General features: G+C 36.9%; 1 protein-coding gene across 1 annotated transcript in view; it reads right to left on the bottom strand.

Moving 5' to 3' along the window:
- Window positions 1-17,186, bottom strand: part of DCC (DCC netrin 1 receptor) — a 977,719-nt gene that overhangs the window by 81,855 nt on the left and 878,678 nt on the right. The window contains exons 20-21 of the mRNA XM_004683911.1: window positions 12,027-12,221; window positions 7,259-7,291 (exon numbers count right to left, since the gene is read on the bottom strand). Of these exons, the coding sequence (XP_004683968.1) occupies window positions 7,259-7,291; window positions 12,027-12,221 (228 nt within the window). The remainder of the gene's footprint in view (window positions 1-7,258; window positions 7,292-12,026; window positions 12,222-17,186) is intronic.

Genomic DNA, 17,186 nt, shown 5'->3' with positions numbered 1-17,186 from the left:
TTTGCTGACCTTCTGAGAGTCAGATACAATGCAAAAGAACTAAATAGCCATTGATCACCTTTTCCTTCACCTTGACACAGCTTTATTTTTAGTTCTAATTTTTAACTTTAGACTCTTATTTTCCAATGAAATACCATTGAGCACCCTTGTTAATTTGACAGTATAGGGTTTCTTCCTTCATATATGTTTCCCATAACTCTCTCACCACCAAAGCACCAATAGTCCTCCATCAGAGTCCACTATGCTCTTCCCAATCCCATTTTCACCCTTCCTCTCTGTCTTCCTCTTACTCCTAGATGCCATAGATCTAAGGTCAGCTTTCGAGGCTATTGTCAGGTTGTATTTGACTTTTGTTTGGTCTCTCTTTCTTCCACATATAAGTGACACCGATGCCATCCCATATTTATCTTTCTCCTTCTAGTTTACTTCACTTAATTCCTTCAGCTCTAGCCATTTGTTGCTGCAAATAGCAAAAATTTATCTTTTTGATTGCTGAATAGCATTCCACTGTGTAGATAGACTACATCATCTTCATTTACCCATTTGTTTTGAGACAGGTTGTTTCCATATCTTGACTACTATAAGTAGTTCTGCAATAAACATAGGAGTGCAGGTTTCATTTTAAATTAGTGTTTTTGTGTACGTTGGGTAGACTATTTTCACGTTTCATTACCTTTATGATGAGTAATGCATATACTAATGACATCCAGAAGCACTATAATTTAAACTTTTGATTAGGTTCTAAAGAATATTTTCAGATTATCTGTAACCCAAAGATCTGTGCTATAATTCAGCAAGCAGTTTATGAAGTATAAATATGATAGATTCTTAAATAGAGCCTGGGGTTGTGGAGAAGCAAGCATAACAATATGAGACCAGATGTTTGCCCTCAAGGAATTTACAATTTGGCCTAGAGGTGGCAACTTCAGAGAACAAAGTAGAAGAAACTCCCAACACAGCAAGGGATGAGGTGGGTATTATGGACACATGAAAGAACAAAGACTGGAAATATAGAGTGGATTGTTGTAGATGAGAAGAACTTGGAAGAAAGTCTTAAAAGATGAGAACTTCATTTGGCAGAGAGTATTGCTCATGGTGATGTCAGGGATCTGACCACATTCTGTTAGTCACAGGTTTGGGCAAAAGATTGAAGAAGTAAAACCCAGGACTGATAGCAAAAAGCAGAAAAATATAAATCTAGAACCTGGCATTTGCTTACTATATACAGCAAAGGAGGATAGTCAGCAACATAGAGTATTACAAGAGGAACTCGTTGAAAAATACTTCTGTGGATTTGTTAACAAAATGGCTTTTTTTTTTAGGTTTTACAAAGTTAAAATCATACCATCTTTTCTGAGCCTGAGGCATGGTTTCTTTTGTCCTTCAACAACCTGTGGAGCCAGTAGAACTCCCTAGTGTTTGTAGTCAGGTGCTTGACTACTGCTGGGAACGTGACAAGAAGCTCAACACCGTGTTACGAGCACCTTATGCATTATTTTTTTGCCTCAACTTTTCACCATAATCGTAATTTCTCCAATTGTACAGTATTGAAACTAAGAAAAGCACCAAGGAGAACAATGGTTTAAGGGGGTGTGGCAAACAGCTGAATAATATAGTGAGCTGAAACTACACACAATCAAAGAGTAAAAAGAGCTTTTGATTTTCAATTATAAACCTCCCCATCAAAAGGTATGGAAGCTTTCCATTTTTCTAACAACAGTCTGTCTGCTGTAATCCAAACCCTGCAAAATCTGGATTACATTAACTAAATTCCAAGCTTGACTAGACTGCCTTGAAAAACCCTATTTCCCTCAAATTGGAAACAATTAACATTCTGTTTATTCATGAGATTAAAACTGCTCAGGTGTAAAATGGCAGGTGTAGTGTTAAGTGCTTTGCTTGAATACCCTGTTGAGGGACGATAAAGACCTTTAAACTAGGCGAACTTCTGGTGATGCAATTTACATTGAACTTTTTTTGATAACAAAGTAGGCGTCAATTAACTCACTGCAATTTCATAAACTATACAGAAGCTAAGAGCAGACAATCTCACGTTAGTTAGCCTGGTTATGTATCGCAGCCTTACCACTTACATACTGTCTGGGTAAGTTTTAGTCTTGTAGTGTCTCTTTTCCTACACCTGTAAGGATGTTACAAGAAAAAAAATCTTATGGACATGTGCATTACACAGCCGACTGACAAGTAGTGGAGATGTTTAAAGACGAAATGCTGCACTGGTGAGATGTAGAGTATTTTTCCAAAACCAATCTAAAGCTTGATCATCTTAAATCTTGAAAGAACCCACAACATTATTTGAGTTAAGGTCATCAATTTCGAGGAGAGGATGCTGGGAGAAGTCATGTCCCACCCCCAGAGGCACACAGGAGGCCCAGTGCAGGAGGCAGGAGAGTGAACGGTCCACGTGCTTCAGGGCTCGGGGAAGAGCTGGAGGGGCCGTGACTGGGCAGCAGAGCATCCATGGCCGCTGCCTCCCTTCCCGGGCCAGCCGCCCTCTCGCCCTAGGGGAAGGTTCTTCTCAGAGAGCTTCCTGTGGAGCTGCACACTAGCCCACTTTTCTAGGCCTGGTGGTTTAGAGGACTCTCTGTGGACTGTGGAAAATTAAAGAGTGCTAGAAGCAAGCATTCTCTTCATCACTAAGCTCACAATGATACAGATGTTTCATGAAGATTTTTGCCTCATGACAACACTGTGCTCACCACAGCACCTGCTCCAGTGTTGCAGTAAGCAGGCATGGGGCAATGTGCAACTGTCAGCATTCTTTGCTCATATGAAGAATTAGACCCTTTCACAAGTAAACACCTCAGCGCAGAAGGACAATATGAGGGGGGAAACAGAATGTAAGGATGCAAAGTAACCAGGTAAGAGTAAGTGTTCTAATGATCACTTTTGAGAATGTCATATTTCATAGTTACAGTTGTCCTTCTTTGCAAACCCAACAGAACAGGCTTTTCTAATGCTCTGTGAGAAGCTCAAAAAGCTTTAAGCTTAGAGGGGGAAGCCAAATTTTCATTAGTGAGGCAATACTCTACACTTGGTGTCACAGAGAACCAGGTTTGGGTTAGATCTTGGTGGATTTTCTTTGACTTTGTGAAAAATGTTGGTTTCCTTTCTCATCTGAAAAATGGGAAAGTTAAGCAGTGTAAAAGTGAAAGAATATGTAGTTTTTTAACTGTGCATGTTATGAACTGACTGGTACCTGCTCCCAAATTCATATGTAGATGGTCTCACACCCAAGGTGACTATATATTTTTCCATTTTTATTATCCACATTTTGGTAAAAACTCTGCCAACTTGTCTATGACTATGGTGGGCCCTTTTAGACAGGATTTGGGTCCTTAGGAGAAAACACAGCAGAGGGCACCTTCACCACCTACCCTGGGGGTCACAACAATTGGGCGACTGTCAAAAACACTTTCCAAAGAAAGTAGCACTGCTGATCTGACTCTTCCAGCCTCAAGAATTACAAGAAATTAAATTTCTGTTGTCTAAGCCACCCAGACAGTGCTATTTTTACATCAGGAGTCTTAGCTGAGTGTGGAATTTGCACCATTCTGTGTGTTTCCTGAGATAAATAATTCTCAGGATCTTATACTCAGTGGTGTGTCTGCCCCCTTATAAGGCAACCTGAGTGGAAAACTATCTTTCTGTTCTTTGGGCTTACACAGTGGTGGGGAGAGGAAGGCCTAGACTGGGAAAAGCTCTGCACAAGGACTTATCCAGAGTTAGGTAAGTATGTCTAAGACATGTATTATACACATCTTATGATATGTATCGTAAGATATATATGTCAAACATGTGGGGTGAATGTGCATGTGTACAGGTGACAAACATGTAAATACATATGGTTAAAAGTGGGGGTTCTGCCATGTGGCTGTGTGGCTTGGAATCAGGCTTTGCTGCTTCCTAGCTGTGCATCTACACGTAAGTCAGATTCTCTGAATTTCAACTTCTTCCTTGCTAACATGGAGACAGTCTACTAAATCTCTCACAGATTTGTTGGGAGGGTTAAATGTGCTCCTCCAAATTCATATGTTGATTGGCTAACACCTAAACTGACTGTATTTAGAGACAGAAACATTTAAGGGCATCATTAAGGTAAATGGGTTCACATGGGTGGGGCCTGACTGGGCAGGATTAGGGTCCTTAGGAGAACAGCTCTTAGAACAGTCTCTGGTGGTCAGAGCTTCCAACGGTTCATTTACCATTGTACATGCCCATCTAGTCATAGACAAATTGGAAGAGTTTTTACCAAATGTGGATGTGTTGGTGGTATAGTGGTGAGCATAGCTGCCTACCAAAACGTGGATAATAAAAATGGAAAAAAAAAAAACAAAACAAGCTCAAATCAGGACATTTCTCTAGCCTTCCACCTACTTCACATCACCCACACAATTCTCCTACTCCACCTGATTTTCCAAAATATTAATCTCTCTGGCTAAATCTCTAAAAGCTCATTACTTTCAAAATCTCAAGATGACTTTCACTGACTTTTTGTGCCTGGAAGCAGGCAAAGAATTAGAACAGAAAGAACAGATAAGGAACTACAATGAAGGGAAGTACAGAGTATGTTGAGATTAGAAGGTAAAGAATATGCTAGATAAAAATCACTTAATAATTACCTAAAGGGAAAATGAGTTCTATGTAAACTGCATACCATTTCCATATTCCTAATATTACTCAGAAGAAAATATCTCTTCAAATCACAACTGATTCAAACATAACTGACTTGTTTTACTCACTTCTGTTCTTCAGGGCAGATGTTCGATTCCAAGGAAAAGTAGTTGTGACAAGAATCGGCAAAGACATTTTTTTAAATAATCATGATTTTTCTCACTTTCTCTCATAAAAAAGTCAAACCTGATCTCCTGATTTTTTACTGAGGATTCATCTCTGCAATGTTAACTCTGAGCCAAGTTGCCAAGCTTTTTTCCCCAAAGAGAATCTTCCCTCAACCAAAATCCAACCCAATCATAACTTAACAGGGGATCATTGCCATGGGAAGCGCCAATCAGTAAAACTAAAGTCAACTGATGTGATGAGCACTGAAAGTAAGAATATTGAAAAAGCTTTTTCCTATTATTTTCATCAATCTTAGCAGCAGGATCATTAATCTGGCTTCTTCCTCTTATACTTGATCATCAACTCAGAAGACTGATTATATTTGCAAAGAGCTCTTGATGGCCAGTAAATTTTATATGTTTTCTTTGTAACAATTTAAAGATTTTATTTATAACCACTAAAGAGCATGTTGTCAGTCCCTCTCAGTTTTACAACTGACTTGAGTTTGATGTAAAATTTAGAGCCTATCAATTTGACCAACTGTCAGTTGTGGTCGCTTAGGAGCTAAGTGATAGAATACACAACAGAATCTAAGTAATAATCGATAAAGAAAAGAATAATTTCCCAAATATATTAATAGATTTATAACTTGCAATAATTCTTGGGAATTTATTTTGTTCCTGATGACTATCTGTTTTCACTACCAATGTGAAAATCTGGTTAAATTAAGGAAAGAATACAATCAGAGGCTGGGGAAGAACTTGTTCTTTTTCATTTTATAAAGGGATAAATTACAAAAAAATAACTTTGGGGAAATTAAACAATATTAAGGAAAACAATAAACTGAAAAAAAAAACAGTGAAATATAAGTAAGAGGAATCCTGATCAATCTATTGAGAAGTCTGGGCTTCACTTAAGCAGCTAATAAGGTAACATTTCATCTGTTTTAGTTTTTTAGAAGAAATTTTGGGGTGTTTTCTTTTTTTCTAAATACAATTTCAAAAATTAATAGTGATCTGCCTGTGGAAGTTCCAAATTCATTTAAGTTCAGAAGGCTATGGAAGGTTGATTATTTTACAACTAAAATAGTGAAATCATTTTTACTAATTAATTCTTCCAGCTGGCCAGCACTGATATTTAATTTACCTAAATAAATATATGCTAATTTTTGTCTTTAACAGTTAATAATTTTTAGTAATAATAAAGAACTTTGTAGCTCAAATATTACTATTTAGCAAATATTGACCTCACAGAGGTTTTTAAGTGGAAGCAGTAGGCAGTTAGGCATTGGAATGTTCATCCTGGGCAGACATTCTCCAATTGTATCATTTCCATAACCCCTTTATGTGGCTCTGACTTGCCATGTTCACTTAAACTCAGGCAGTGTATAAGGATCCAGAGATAAACAGATTATTAAGTAAAGTGTTACTCATTTGTAGGCTACCTTCCATTGTCAGTAGGTTTTAGCATTCAGATGTTAATAGGTAAAATTTATTCTTGCACAAAATATTTACTGCAATCTTACAACATGGTGCCTTAGAAGACATGCTACTTACAACCAAGTTCTGCAGCTGGATGCCGAAGCAGGAGAGAAAGCCTACAAGCTGTAGTCTCTGAACCAGCAAATACAAAGTACACTGACTACAAGCATTGCTAAACTCCTCCTTGTTTTAAGAATATAATATCCTGAAAAAAAACCTCAAACTATTACTTTTCTACGCTGGCATTCTATGCGTTGTTCTTATTGAAAAAGAATGGGACCCTAATTTACCAGGCCACAAATCATGGAACAACAAATTGACATCTACCTGTGAGTTGATGGATAACTTATTTATCTCTATTTTCCTTTGTGTAAAACCAAGACTGTTTCTTTACACAAATCAGCTTTTTTGCAAAACAATGTTAGAAAGGATAAAATACTCTAACTCAAGTCAGCATCTGATTCATGGACTGAAACTTTCTGGCTTCAAAATGAACAACAGTAATGCCCTAAAAAAGTTGACTTAACTTTGGTTTTATTTATTAAAAGAGGCTTATTGTAGGGGAAAAACACACATGATTAATGTTTTTTCTCTGTAGAGCTCTGGAACTTTAATCCACAGCTCATGAAAGGGTGCAAGAGCAGCTTGAAAATTATGCCGGGCTTAATTATACTTAATGTGAATAATTCAGAAGTGCAGACAGAGACTAAAAATTTATTTCATACAAAGAAGCTTGACATTTTAATTGGTCCTTCAGAATAGAGACAAAACAATTTCCTCTCAAGAAAATTTACATCTTCTCTATCAGAGTCACAGCCTCAGCCAAGCAGAACTTCATTAACAAGATTAATTATCACACCAGTGTCTGATTCCTCAGGTGTACCATCCAGGTGAAAAGAGGAATACAAAATAATGACTGACATTTTTAACAGATAGAATAGATTCAAAGAGGGGAAAATAAAGGTGGGCCACCATACCTTGGTCATTAGCCATTTTGTCAGGGTGTTCCACTGTGGGGGGAAACGAAATAATGTTATTAGAATTTGACAGTTCTCAGCAGGAAAACTGACATATCAAATCTATACTTTTGTTTGCAAGTTCTCCTGTGAAGGCCAGTGCCCTTTTTCAGTATTTCTGGTCTACACATTCCAGACATTGTCCTAGAGGCATAAACAATGATAAGGAATTAAAGTTAATGTGATTAAAGGTTAATGCTGATTATTTCTATAAAATAATCAGCAAGAATGTTTTTTACTTTATAAATTTGTTCTAAAGGGTATGTCACAAAACTCAATGATTACAAAACAAATTTAATTATAAAAGCAATTAACAGTGGAAACAAGTGCCTTTGGTTACCAAGATTTATCACCCATATATTTTAAATAAGTTCAGGAAGCTATTTTATTACATTTGATTTTGTTAACAAGGGAACCAATATTCATGTGAGTAGGTAAAATAATAAAATGTCACAAGTGCTTAACCTAAATCATTTGGTAAATTTTTTGAACTCATGAAGAAAATTCTTGAGTAGTTCAAACTTTCAATGTGAAGAATTGTATTTTCAAAAATGACATTTTCAATTTTAAAATGTCCCTAAATTTTCTAAAAAGATTTCTTGTTTCCTGTTAACAAAATGTAAGTATACATGAGATAAATCTCTGCTACCATTACTTTTCTGGAAATTGTGATATGACATTTTAAACAGTGTAGGTCTTTGGAAATCTTCATCAATTTGAATTATTTCACTTATACTTGATTTTCTTTGAATTTTAGAGTTTTTGGATATATTTAACTTAGTTAACTGTACCTAAATTTGACATGTAGGTTACTACACTTGCTGGTTTTCTTCTGGTTATTAAATCAGTTAAATTCACTTAGAGGAACATATAATAGCATTCCCATCAGGAATGTCCTATGCCCTCATCAGCTCTCTCATTATGCACAGCAAATCCATGACAATGGCTTGAAAAATATGTTAAAGGATTTGCAGGCTCTGGTTCTTCCTTTTTCATACAAAAGAACAAAAATTACTATCTAATGAAAATGTATTGACTTGTGATACTTAAATAATGATAGTGGTAACAAAAGTCCCTTTCAGATGAACTGGGTATATATATATATATATGTTACATCACAGGAAGGCAAATTTCTAAGACAGATCACTTAAAAATTATTTCATTTAAAAATAATATTTAGACTTATTCTATGAAAAGGAAAAAAAATAGGAAAGGCAATGATCTTAGTAAACAGTAAACTTGAATTCTGATCACCCTTTGAATATATATCTATATATATGTGCACTCATATACATATATACTCATATATACACACACACACACATATATATATATATATATCTATGAGTGCTTATAAAATTAACATTCTACAAGCTTTGAGTAAGTTTTATATATGTCTGTTATCTCCTCAAGATTTAACATTTTTTAATTTATCATGCTAATCAAATATTTTCTAATAGAATCACTACAAAGTAATTGTAATCTTGATTTTATCTCCCACTTCCCGTTGAAGAATGATGGTGTTTCAAAATGCATTAAAAGGCTGTTGATGAAAAGTGCAACCGGATAGCATAAATGCACATTATATGGCGCAAGTTTTTCCTCATTCTTATTTTCTAATTTGTTTTACTGTTAGCAAATATGGAATTGAGAAATTCTGAATTCACAAGAGTGCTTATCTACTAACAACTACTTCCTAACATGGATCTGTTATATTCTAATAATCACTTCATTAAAGACATATTGTGGCCCTCCCTCGTGGCGCAGCGGGTTAAAGCACAGCACTAAGAAGCTTAAGCTACTTCCACATGAGTTTGATCCCCGCCTGCCCCGGAGGTGACCACATGGCGTGGCAGACCTCTCCTGACCCGCCCCGCTGCTCCCCTCAGCAGTGTACTTCGTGGATCTGCCTGTTCTGCTCCCCACTCTGTCTCTGGTGAATCCTCTCACCTTCCACATCTCTGGCCTATACCTCAGTTCTGTATGAATAAATAAATCTTTAAAAAAAAAGACATATTGTAATTGGTGCCTTGACTTTTTAATTGTTCCAGGCATTCATCAAGAAAATCATTTTTATGCACAAAATAATTTGGAGACTAAACTTTTTTGTATTCTGACAGTGCTCAGTACTATATCCTGAATGGGAGACAGACACATCAGAGTAATGATTAAGAATGCTCACAGAACTTCAAGTATTCTTTTGCTACTCAAACTCTGTTCCTTTGTGTGTAGGAAGTGAGCCCATTCCTTCACAGAAATCCTCCTGTGATCTCCTCCACTGGGAGCATTCTTCCTCCCTATCACTTAATTGGACAACATGGAGAAGCTGCCTTTATTGGAGGAGATCGCCAACGTGACAGGCAAAGATAAGTCTTCCAGTGATTTGAGAGTAAATACATCTCCTAATGGGGAGTGTTTGGGTATTTGCAGAGTCCTGTGTGGTCAGAGACTCAAGTTTAGAGATTATTTTAATTAGTGTTCCAAATAAAGAATCAGATAACCCACATATATGTCAGTACATAAGGGTAACTTAATCCCTTTTTAATTATAAATAGTTTTTTAATTAACCAGTGATTACTGATTGTGTTTCCTATACTTCTCTAGCTGGTGGCTAAGACACAAAAGATAAAACTCAAGTCTTTAGAGAAAAAAAAAAAAAAGCTTCGATCACTGACAAGACTGAAGGGGAAAGAGCGAGGGCTGGGGTTGCCCCTTAAGGCATGACTTCCACTGAAACACTTGTCCATTGCCCAGTGGGCTACAGAGAGTCTCCTCAGTTCAGGACAATGTGTAAGCTCTTCTCTATGTCAAACAAAGTTGAATTTTGATTAACACTAGTCTTATGTATGGAAGCAGCTTAGGACATAGACGATCTTCTTTCAGAGAGAGCAAGCACAATTTAATGTCTTTTGTTGACTTTGGTTAGTGACGACTTCAACGCTTTGCATGATGAATTTTTGCTCTAAGTTACATCAAAGATGCATGTATGTACAATGCCAATTACTGAAAAGGATGTGCAAGGTCAGTATTTCTGAATCATTTAGAATGTAGTCAGCACAACAGTTTACTAAATGAGCAAGATTTGCCTTAAAAACGAATTCACTGGTAGCATATAGGAGAGCAACATTAAACATCTAAATCAGGAGATTAATAGTGACTCTTGTGGACTATTATGACATGTAACAAATTTCTGAATCTGCCCATAGTTCTGAATATCATTTCACAGATTCGTTTTGGGCATTTAGGGTAAACAGAACCAAATGAGGTATCTAGTTCATTAAATAACCTTCAGGGTGGTGATTGGTGTGGGCTGCAAATCCTGTGATAACTCATCACCCTGCTGCTTACTGCATTTGGATGCCTTAAGTCATCTTAAACTCCTCCTGGTATCTCTAGCTGGCACACGCTGTGAGCATGAAATTAATTTGGCACTTGTCTATAGATAAAGATGAAGCATTTGTGAAACATTATCTAGTTACATTTCATGCTCCCCCAAAATGAATAACCAGTTTCCTTTCGATTGCTCATTTGGAGTAAAACCTGATTTAGACATGAAGTCCTAAAAACCTGGACAGAAGAAGATTAGCTCCTTCCCTCCTGCTTCTTTCCCAATTCTACTCTGTCGTGGAGAATGTCATGCCAGTTTAAAACTGAATGCGTGTTTTTATGTTCGTGGCCATCTTTCAGATTAGCTGTGAGCAAGTCCAGTTTAATAGCTCACTTTCAGAGTTCAGAAGTCCACTATTTCTGCAGGGTCCTTGCGAGGAGAATGGAGTAACAAAACACAGTTATTTAAAAACTGTTCTTTCAGTATGTCAAACAACTGGGTGAAAATGTCAATCATTTGTGTGGTTCTAATGTTCCAGTTGTTTGCCATCATGCATTATTAAGCCAGATATAAATAGGCAGAATGTGGTCATATATTTAAGAACTAAGTAGCCTTTTTTAGACAAACACATCATGATTCCATATGCATCTCTCAATACAGCTATGGAACAAGTTATTTTCTATTCCTAAATAACAGATTTTTGAAATAATTTGTCCTCCAGAAAAACAATGTGTTCTAAAATAGTAAGGACTCATGTGAAGATCATTCTGATACAGTTACTATTCTTGGGGGTTAGAATCTTTCTTGAACTATGTTTAAATTGAATAGCTGTTTATTTTCTTGCAAGCATGTGGGGCTTTCTCCCAGCAAACACATAAGGGTTTTTGTTTATTTCATTGGTTTTACCCTGGATCCTTAAAATAAATGCATTCATTTTATTTGAGGCTTTCTTTCTTGACACATCCATCAAAAGTTCCTTTAATATCTAAAGACAATAGTTCCTAAAACATATTTAAAGTTGACAACGGTATGCCATGCACATAGTTCCGTGCTTTTTAATTTTTATTCCTCTACATGAAATGACTAAAGGGTCTCATTATATTTTGAATAGTACCACTGTACACGAAATCAATACAAAATTTCCAAAGCATTATAAATTAAAAAAAAAAAATGCCAGGCTAAATATGTCTGCCTTGGGCTGATGGCAGAAAATGTGATAACACAATAGATCTTTCTTTGACATTCTGGCTTTCAGCATAAAAAGGTACATTTTAATTGATTTTTAATGTCCACTATATTCATGCTGCCAACAGAGATAGTGTAGGGTAATTTCTAACACTGACTCCAAAACCATTTTATAACAATTTTATAGGAAAATAAATAATAGGAAATGAGTCAAACCTTTTAAAGTCCTGAATAGGATGGGATCGGAGAGTGGGCCCACCCCTTTGGAATTCCGTGCTTGGATTCGGAAATAGTACATAGTGTCAAGGTTGAGGTCCATGATTTGGTGAGTAAGGCGATCACCACTGATGGTTTCCATGATCCAGTCATCAATTGGTGTGTTCTTGTCCAAGGTATAAAACAAGATGTAAGCTGCAGAAATAGATGAAGGCAACTTTGTTTAGTGTACTGCAGGCCTCTATGTGTCTGCTTCCAAACACCCTGCTTCTCAAATATAATTTGCACTGATTATTTTATGTTCATAAGCTATAAACCATAGTGTTCAGTTTGGCAAGTAATGCTTTTTCATATTGCACAGATTAGATAAATAATTGCTTCAATGTACAGAATCTGAAAATGGAATAAGCCATTAGAAATAGAAATATTTGTCATATTTAAAAAGATGAGGTTTCTGCTGCCTATAAATCCTGATTATTGGTTTTCTCTAATATATAAGCATGAAAAATGTAACACATAGATAACAAGTCTATATAATTTCCACTGCAGTCCAATAATGAAAATAAGTAATGTTTGTTTTGGCTTGTGCTTAAATAATAAAAATGCATTGAAAAAATGTAAAATACTGTACATGTTTAAAGTGCTATAAAAATAAATGATCATATTTGATTATTATAATAATTCTGTGAGGCTGGCAGGACACTGCTGCTTTCCTTTCAGAGAGGATGAACCTGAGGGTGAGAAGCTAGGTGTTAACAGGGCAGGAGAACGCAGAAGAAAAGAATTGCTGGATAATTACAGCATTTAAGGCTACCATCTCCAATATTAATAATCTATCATTTGATGGGATCAAATACCCTCAGTAATGGGGTATTTTCTTGAATGTTAATTGTGCTCATGGCACAAAGCCTCACCTGCACTCAAAGAAACCCAGACATCCTTATAAGCACTCATTTTCTAACATGATGCTTAGGTCACATGGTGACAAGCTTTTGCTTCAAAGTGTTAATTCATAATTTGCTTTTGCTCTATCAGATGAATTTGTCAAGAGGACTCTCTTTGGTGGCACAACGGGTTAAGATACAACACTATAAAGCTCTCTGAAGCCACTGCAGCATGAGTTCAATCCCTGGCCAGGGAGCTAACCCACATGGTGTGGCAGCTGACCTGCCAGCTACTCCCCTCCGCAGTGTATTTCAATCAAGTTGCCTGTTCTGCTACCTACTCTGTCTCTGGTAAATCCTCTCTCTCTCTCTCTCTCATATACACACACACGCGCACGCACACACACACACACTCATACCTCTGCCTTGTACCCCAGTTCTGTAAGCTTAAATAAATAAATCTTTAAAAAAAAAAAAAAAAGCGGGCCCTCCCTGGTGGCGCAGCAGGTTAAAGCACAGTGGGTTAAAGCACAGCACTGAGAAGCTAAAGCCACTTCTGCATGATTTCGATCCCCGCCTGCCCCGGAGGAGATCCACATGGCGTGGCAGACCTCTCCTGACCTGCCCGCTGCTCCCCTCAGCAGTGTACTTCATCGATCTGTCTGTTCTGCTCCTCTCTCTGTCTCTGGTGAATCCTCTCACCCTCCACATCTCTGGCCTGTACTCCAGTTCCATATGAATACATAAATAAATATTTAAAAAAAAAAAAAAAAAGCAGCTCAAGAAGCTCTTCATCAACATTATGGCTACCTGAATGTGATGAGTCACTGTTTCTGCCATGTTGCTGTATCTGAGGGACTAGATGTCCCAGGTCTATTCTTACACATTGGATTCATTCTTTGTAGGTCATATTCTTACCAACAATTGTTTCTTTCATTCATTGCTTCCTTTTGTTCCTTTTGAGTTCCACTGACTCATGCATACTTGGGGATCATCACACAATGATTATGTCAGTGTTCGCTGACTCAGATTTACTTCCTTCCCCAAATAATCAAGCAGGTGATCTATATGATCTAAATCTCAGCACAAACCCTTCCACCTGACTGGCTTCTATACTATGTGTAGTGTCTTACTTCTCCCTTATTCCTCAGACCTTTAATCATTTTCTTTATCCATATTATACACATCCATCATTGTCTAATTTAAGATACATCCAACATCTGAAATTTTCCTCAATTATGATATTGCCCTCTTGTAAATATTTTAATGTACTGTAACAAATTAGAAAAAACATTTATATGATTTTTTTATCACTCATCAATCTCTTAGTTTTAGAGTAACTAGAACATTCCAGTTACTAAGATGAGTATTTCTTTTTTGAGAGACTCTGCAAGATTGTCATGTAGCAAACTTTAAAATTTAGAGGTACATTTGTCTTAAGTCTGAATTTAAGATTTAAGATACAATGCTTTTTTCTTTGGCATTCACCCTTTTTTTTTGTTTTGTGTTCCCCAGAACTGCCAAATCATGTGAATTACCTTGGGGCTAGGTACAAATTACAAAATACTCTCCCCTACACACAACCCCTTCCCTAAAGGGGATTTTGATTAAAACCCCTATTAAGGATTTTTCATGACCCTTAATTTACCCAGTTTCCATTAGTCATAGCACTTCATAATCCTTTTTATGTGACTGTAAGTGGGGGGGGCCTATGTCTTGCTTTTAATGAATAGAACACAACAAAAGTGACACACTATCACTTCCGTGATTTTGTTATGTAAGATAGTAACTCTGTCTGGCCAGCGGACTCTCTGGCCTCTCCTTTAGTTGGTGCAGAGAAGCAAATATGAGCCACTGGTAGGATTTTTTGACAAAAACTCATTTCATGAAAGGTACTCTGAAGGCTCAGCGAAGGTTACTTCTATATTTGCATATAAACATCTGCAAGGGCAAAACTAATTTCATCTTTTTTCAGTAGAAAAGGAAGAACTTAATTTTTATGCCTCTGTCTGTTTGGTCCTCCTTGGTCAGCTTCCAAACTCAGCTTTCCCTTTCTTGCCACAAAGTCCTGTCTTAGCTATCTGATACGGCATCTGAAGTCACGTGGCTGATCAGGCATGCTGGGTCTCTCCCAATGGGCAGAGGCGACACTACTGAACTTGTTTTTTGTTTTTTTCTCATATCAGTCTGTCTGATACTTGCTTGATTATTTCCCAGCCTAGAAGAGCCCAGAGGGTGCATGGTGATTTCCTTTGTGCTCTGACATTGGCTTTGATTTGTAAGCAGCCACATGAAGAAGACCATGTGGATTGGAACTGAGTGTTCTTATAACAAATCTGTAACAAATGATTAAGCCACAGAATTTGTTGAGATACTGTTACACAGGAATAGGTAACACAATAGGAAAAAGCATCACTTCACTGTAGCTGAGTTCTATGTTCAAGCAGACCAGATATCATTGCTTGAGTTGATATGTGGGATGAGAGGACTGTAATTCAAAAGGGGTGGTGAAATATCATGTGATAAAGGAGTTGTTTTTGACTTGTGAATGTTAATTCCCTTATAATTCAGCTCTACGGTCAACATCAATAAAACCTCCTAATATTCTGGGACCCAGCGCAATCTCCATTCTTGTTGCCAGAGAACTGTATCTACTGAATAGAAGTTTCTGGGACCAGCAACATTTTTTCTTAGCTTTTGTTATGTGATGGTCTTATCTCTTTCAAAGAATAAAAATATTACTTTAGTTCAGGCCCTCCCTGGTGGTGCAGCGGGTTAAAGCACTGCACTGAGAATCTAAAGCCGCTTCTGCATGAGTTCGATTCCCGCCTGCCCCGGAGGGGACCACATGGTGTGGCAGACCTCTCCTGACGCGCCCGCTGCTTCCCTCAGCAGTGTGCTTCATTGATCTGCCTGTTCTGCTCCCCACTCTGTCTCTGGTGAAGCCTCTCACCACCCCTGCTCCTCTGGCCTGTACCCCAGTTCTGTATGTATAAATAAATAAATCTTTAAAAAAATATTACTTTAGTTCAGGAGTCATATATTATTTTTTATTTTTAAAAAAATAAAGTAGTCTTCACATAATAGTTATTGAATCTCACTTATTGAATGAAATCTCCTTGCTCATAAGCATGTAAGTTTTACATTCCTGACCCTTAAGTCAAAATTTTCATGGATTATTGTAAGTGCATGATGATCCTGAAAGTTTGGAAAATTGTGTTCCTATGCCCACGCAGCTACAGTAATTCTCTGCTTTATTCATTTATGAAATGAGAATAAAGCATTTGTATCCATTGTACTTTTTTCTGTCTAAAAAATTACCCAATTAAGTATTTAACAATGACAATTCTGGCTTCAATTAAGTTGAAGGTGTAAGCATCACAGTCTGAAAATTCCAAATAGTATCTGAGCAATTTCCTGACATCTGTGAGAGTCTATTTGCTTTTTTTATATATAAATTCAAAACTGAATATATCATTCAAAACTGTAAAAACTTGCTTCACAGAAAGCACACAACTTCATTTAGATATGTAAGCTTGGTATGTTTGAAAGATTAAATCTATCTCCTTAAAGACTCACACACAGGATAGAACGAAGTTTGGTTTCTTATGGTCTTTCTGTCCCTTTATTTCATAAGTCATTTTTCCCCATTTTTCTCTTATGTTTTTTTTCTATTTCATTCTTGTTTATTACCACTGCAACTGACCAAATAATGAAGCATCATGTATTGCATTAGGCTGCAAAACCTTCCAGAACTAAGTGTTAACTCCCCTGGGTACATCTCCATTGGAATTACATTTGTCTAAATGTGTTACATAATGGAACACAATGCATCTATCATCTGACTGCATATGAACAGGCAGTTGTAATGTTAGAAGCAAAGTGTTCTTAATCTTAAAGATTAAGAAGCCAAAAAGTGTTAACAGCAGTACAATTGTCTCTCCTACTCATTAATGAGTCCCTTCTGTGAGATTTACCAGGTAGGCTGTTCAAGGCCAGGAGACCAAGACACTTGACGTGAGCTCTCCCAGCAGATATTCAGTCTAGGAAGTCTTGTCATGTTTAAATATATGATTCTGATAATGAAGTAGAGGGGCACTTGATTTCTTTTTTTGTGTGTGCTAAAAAGAGGGCAATGCAGATTCGTGAAGGCCCAACTTCAAGTTATAGCTCTACCATTTACTGGCTTTGCAAATTTATGCAACTTGATTAGTCTATGTCTCAGTTTTCTTATCTATAAACAAGTTGCTAATATGATAACTTAATACACACAGGT

Source organism: Condylura cristata, unplaced genomic scaffold, assembly GCF_000260355.1.
Source record: "Condylura cristata isolate star-nosed mole 26May11 unplaced genomic scaffold, ConCri1.0 scaffold00016, whole genome shotgun sequence".
NCBI classification, from domain to species: Eukaryota; Metazoa; Chordata; class Mammalia; order Eulipotyphla; family Talpidae; genus Condylura; species Condylura cristata.
Note: the sequence above shows the minus strand (reverse complement) of the source record. Positions and strands in the feature narration are given on the sequence as shown.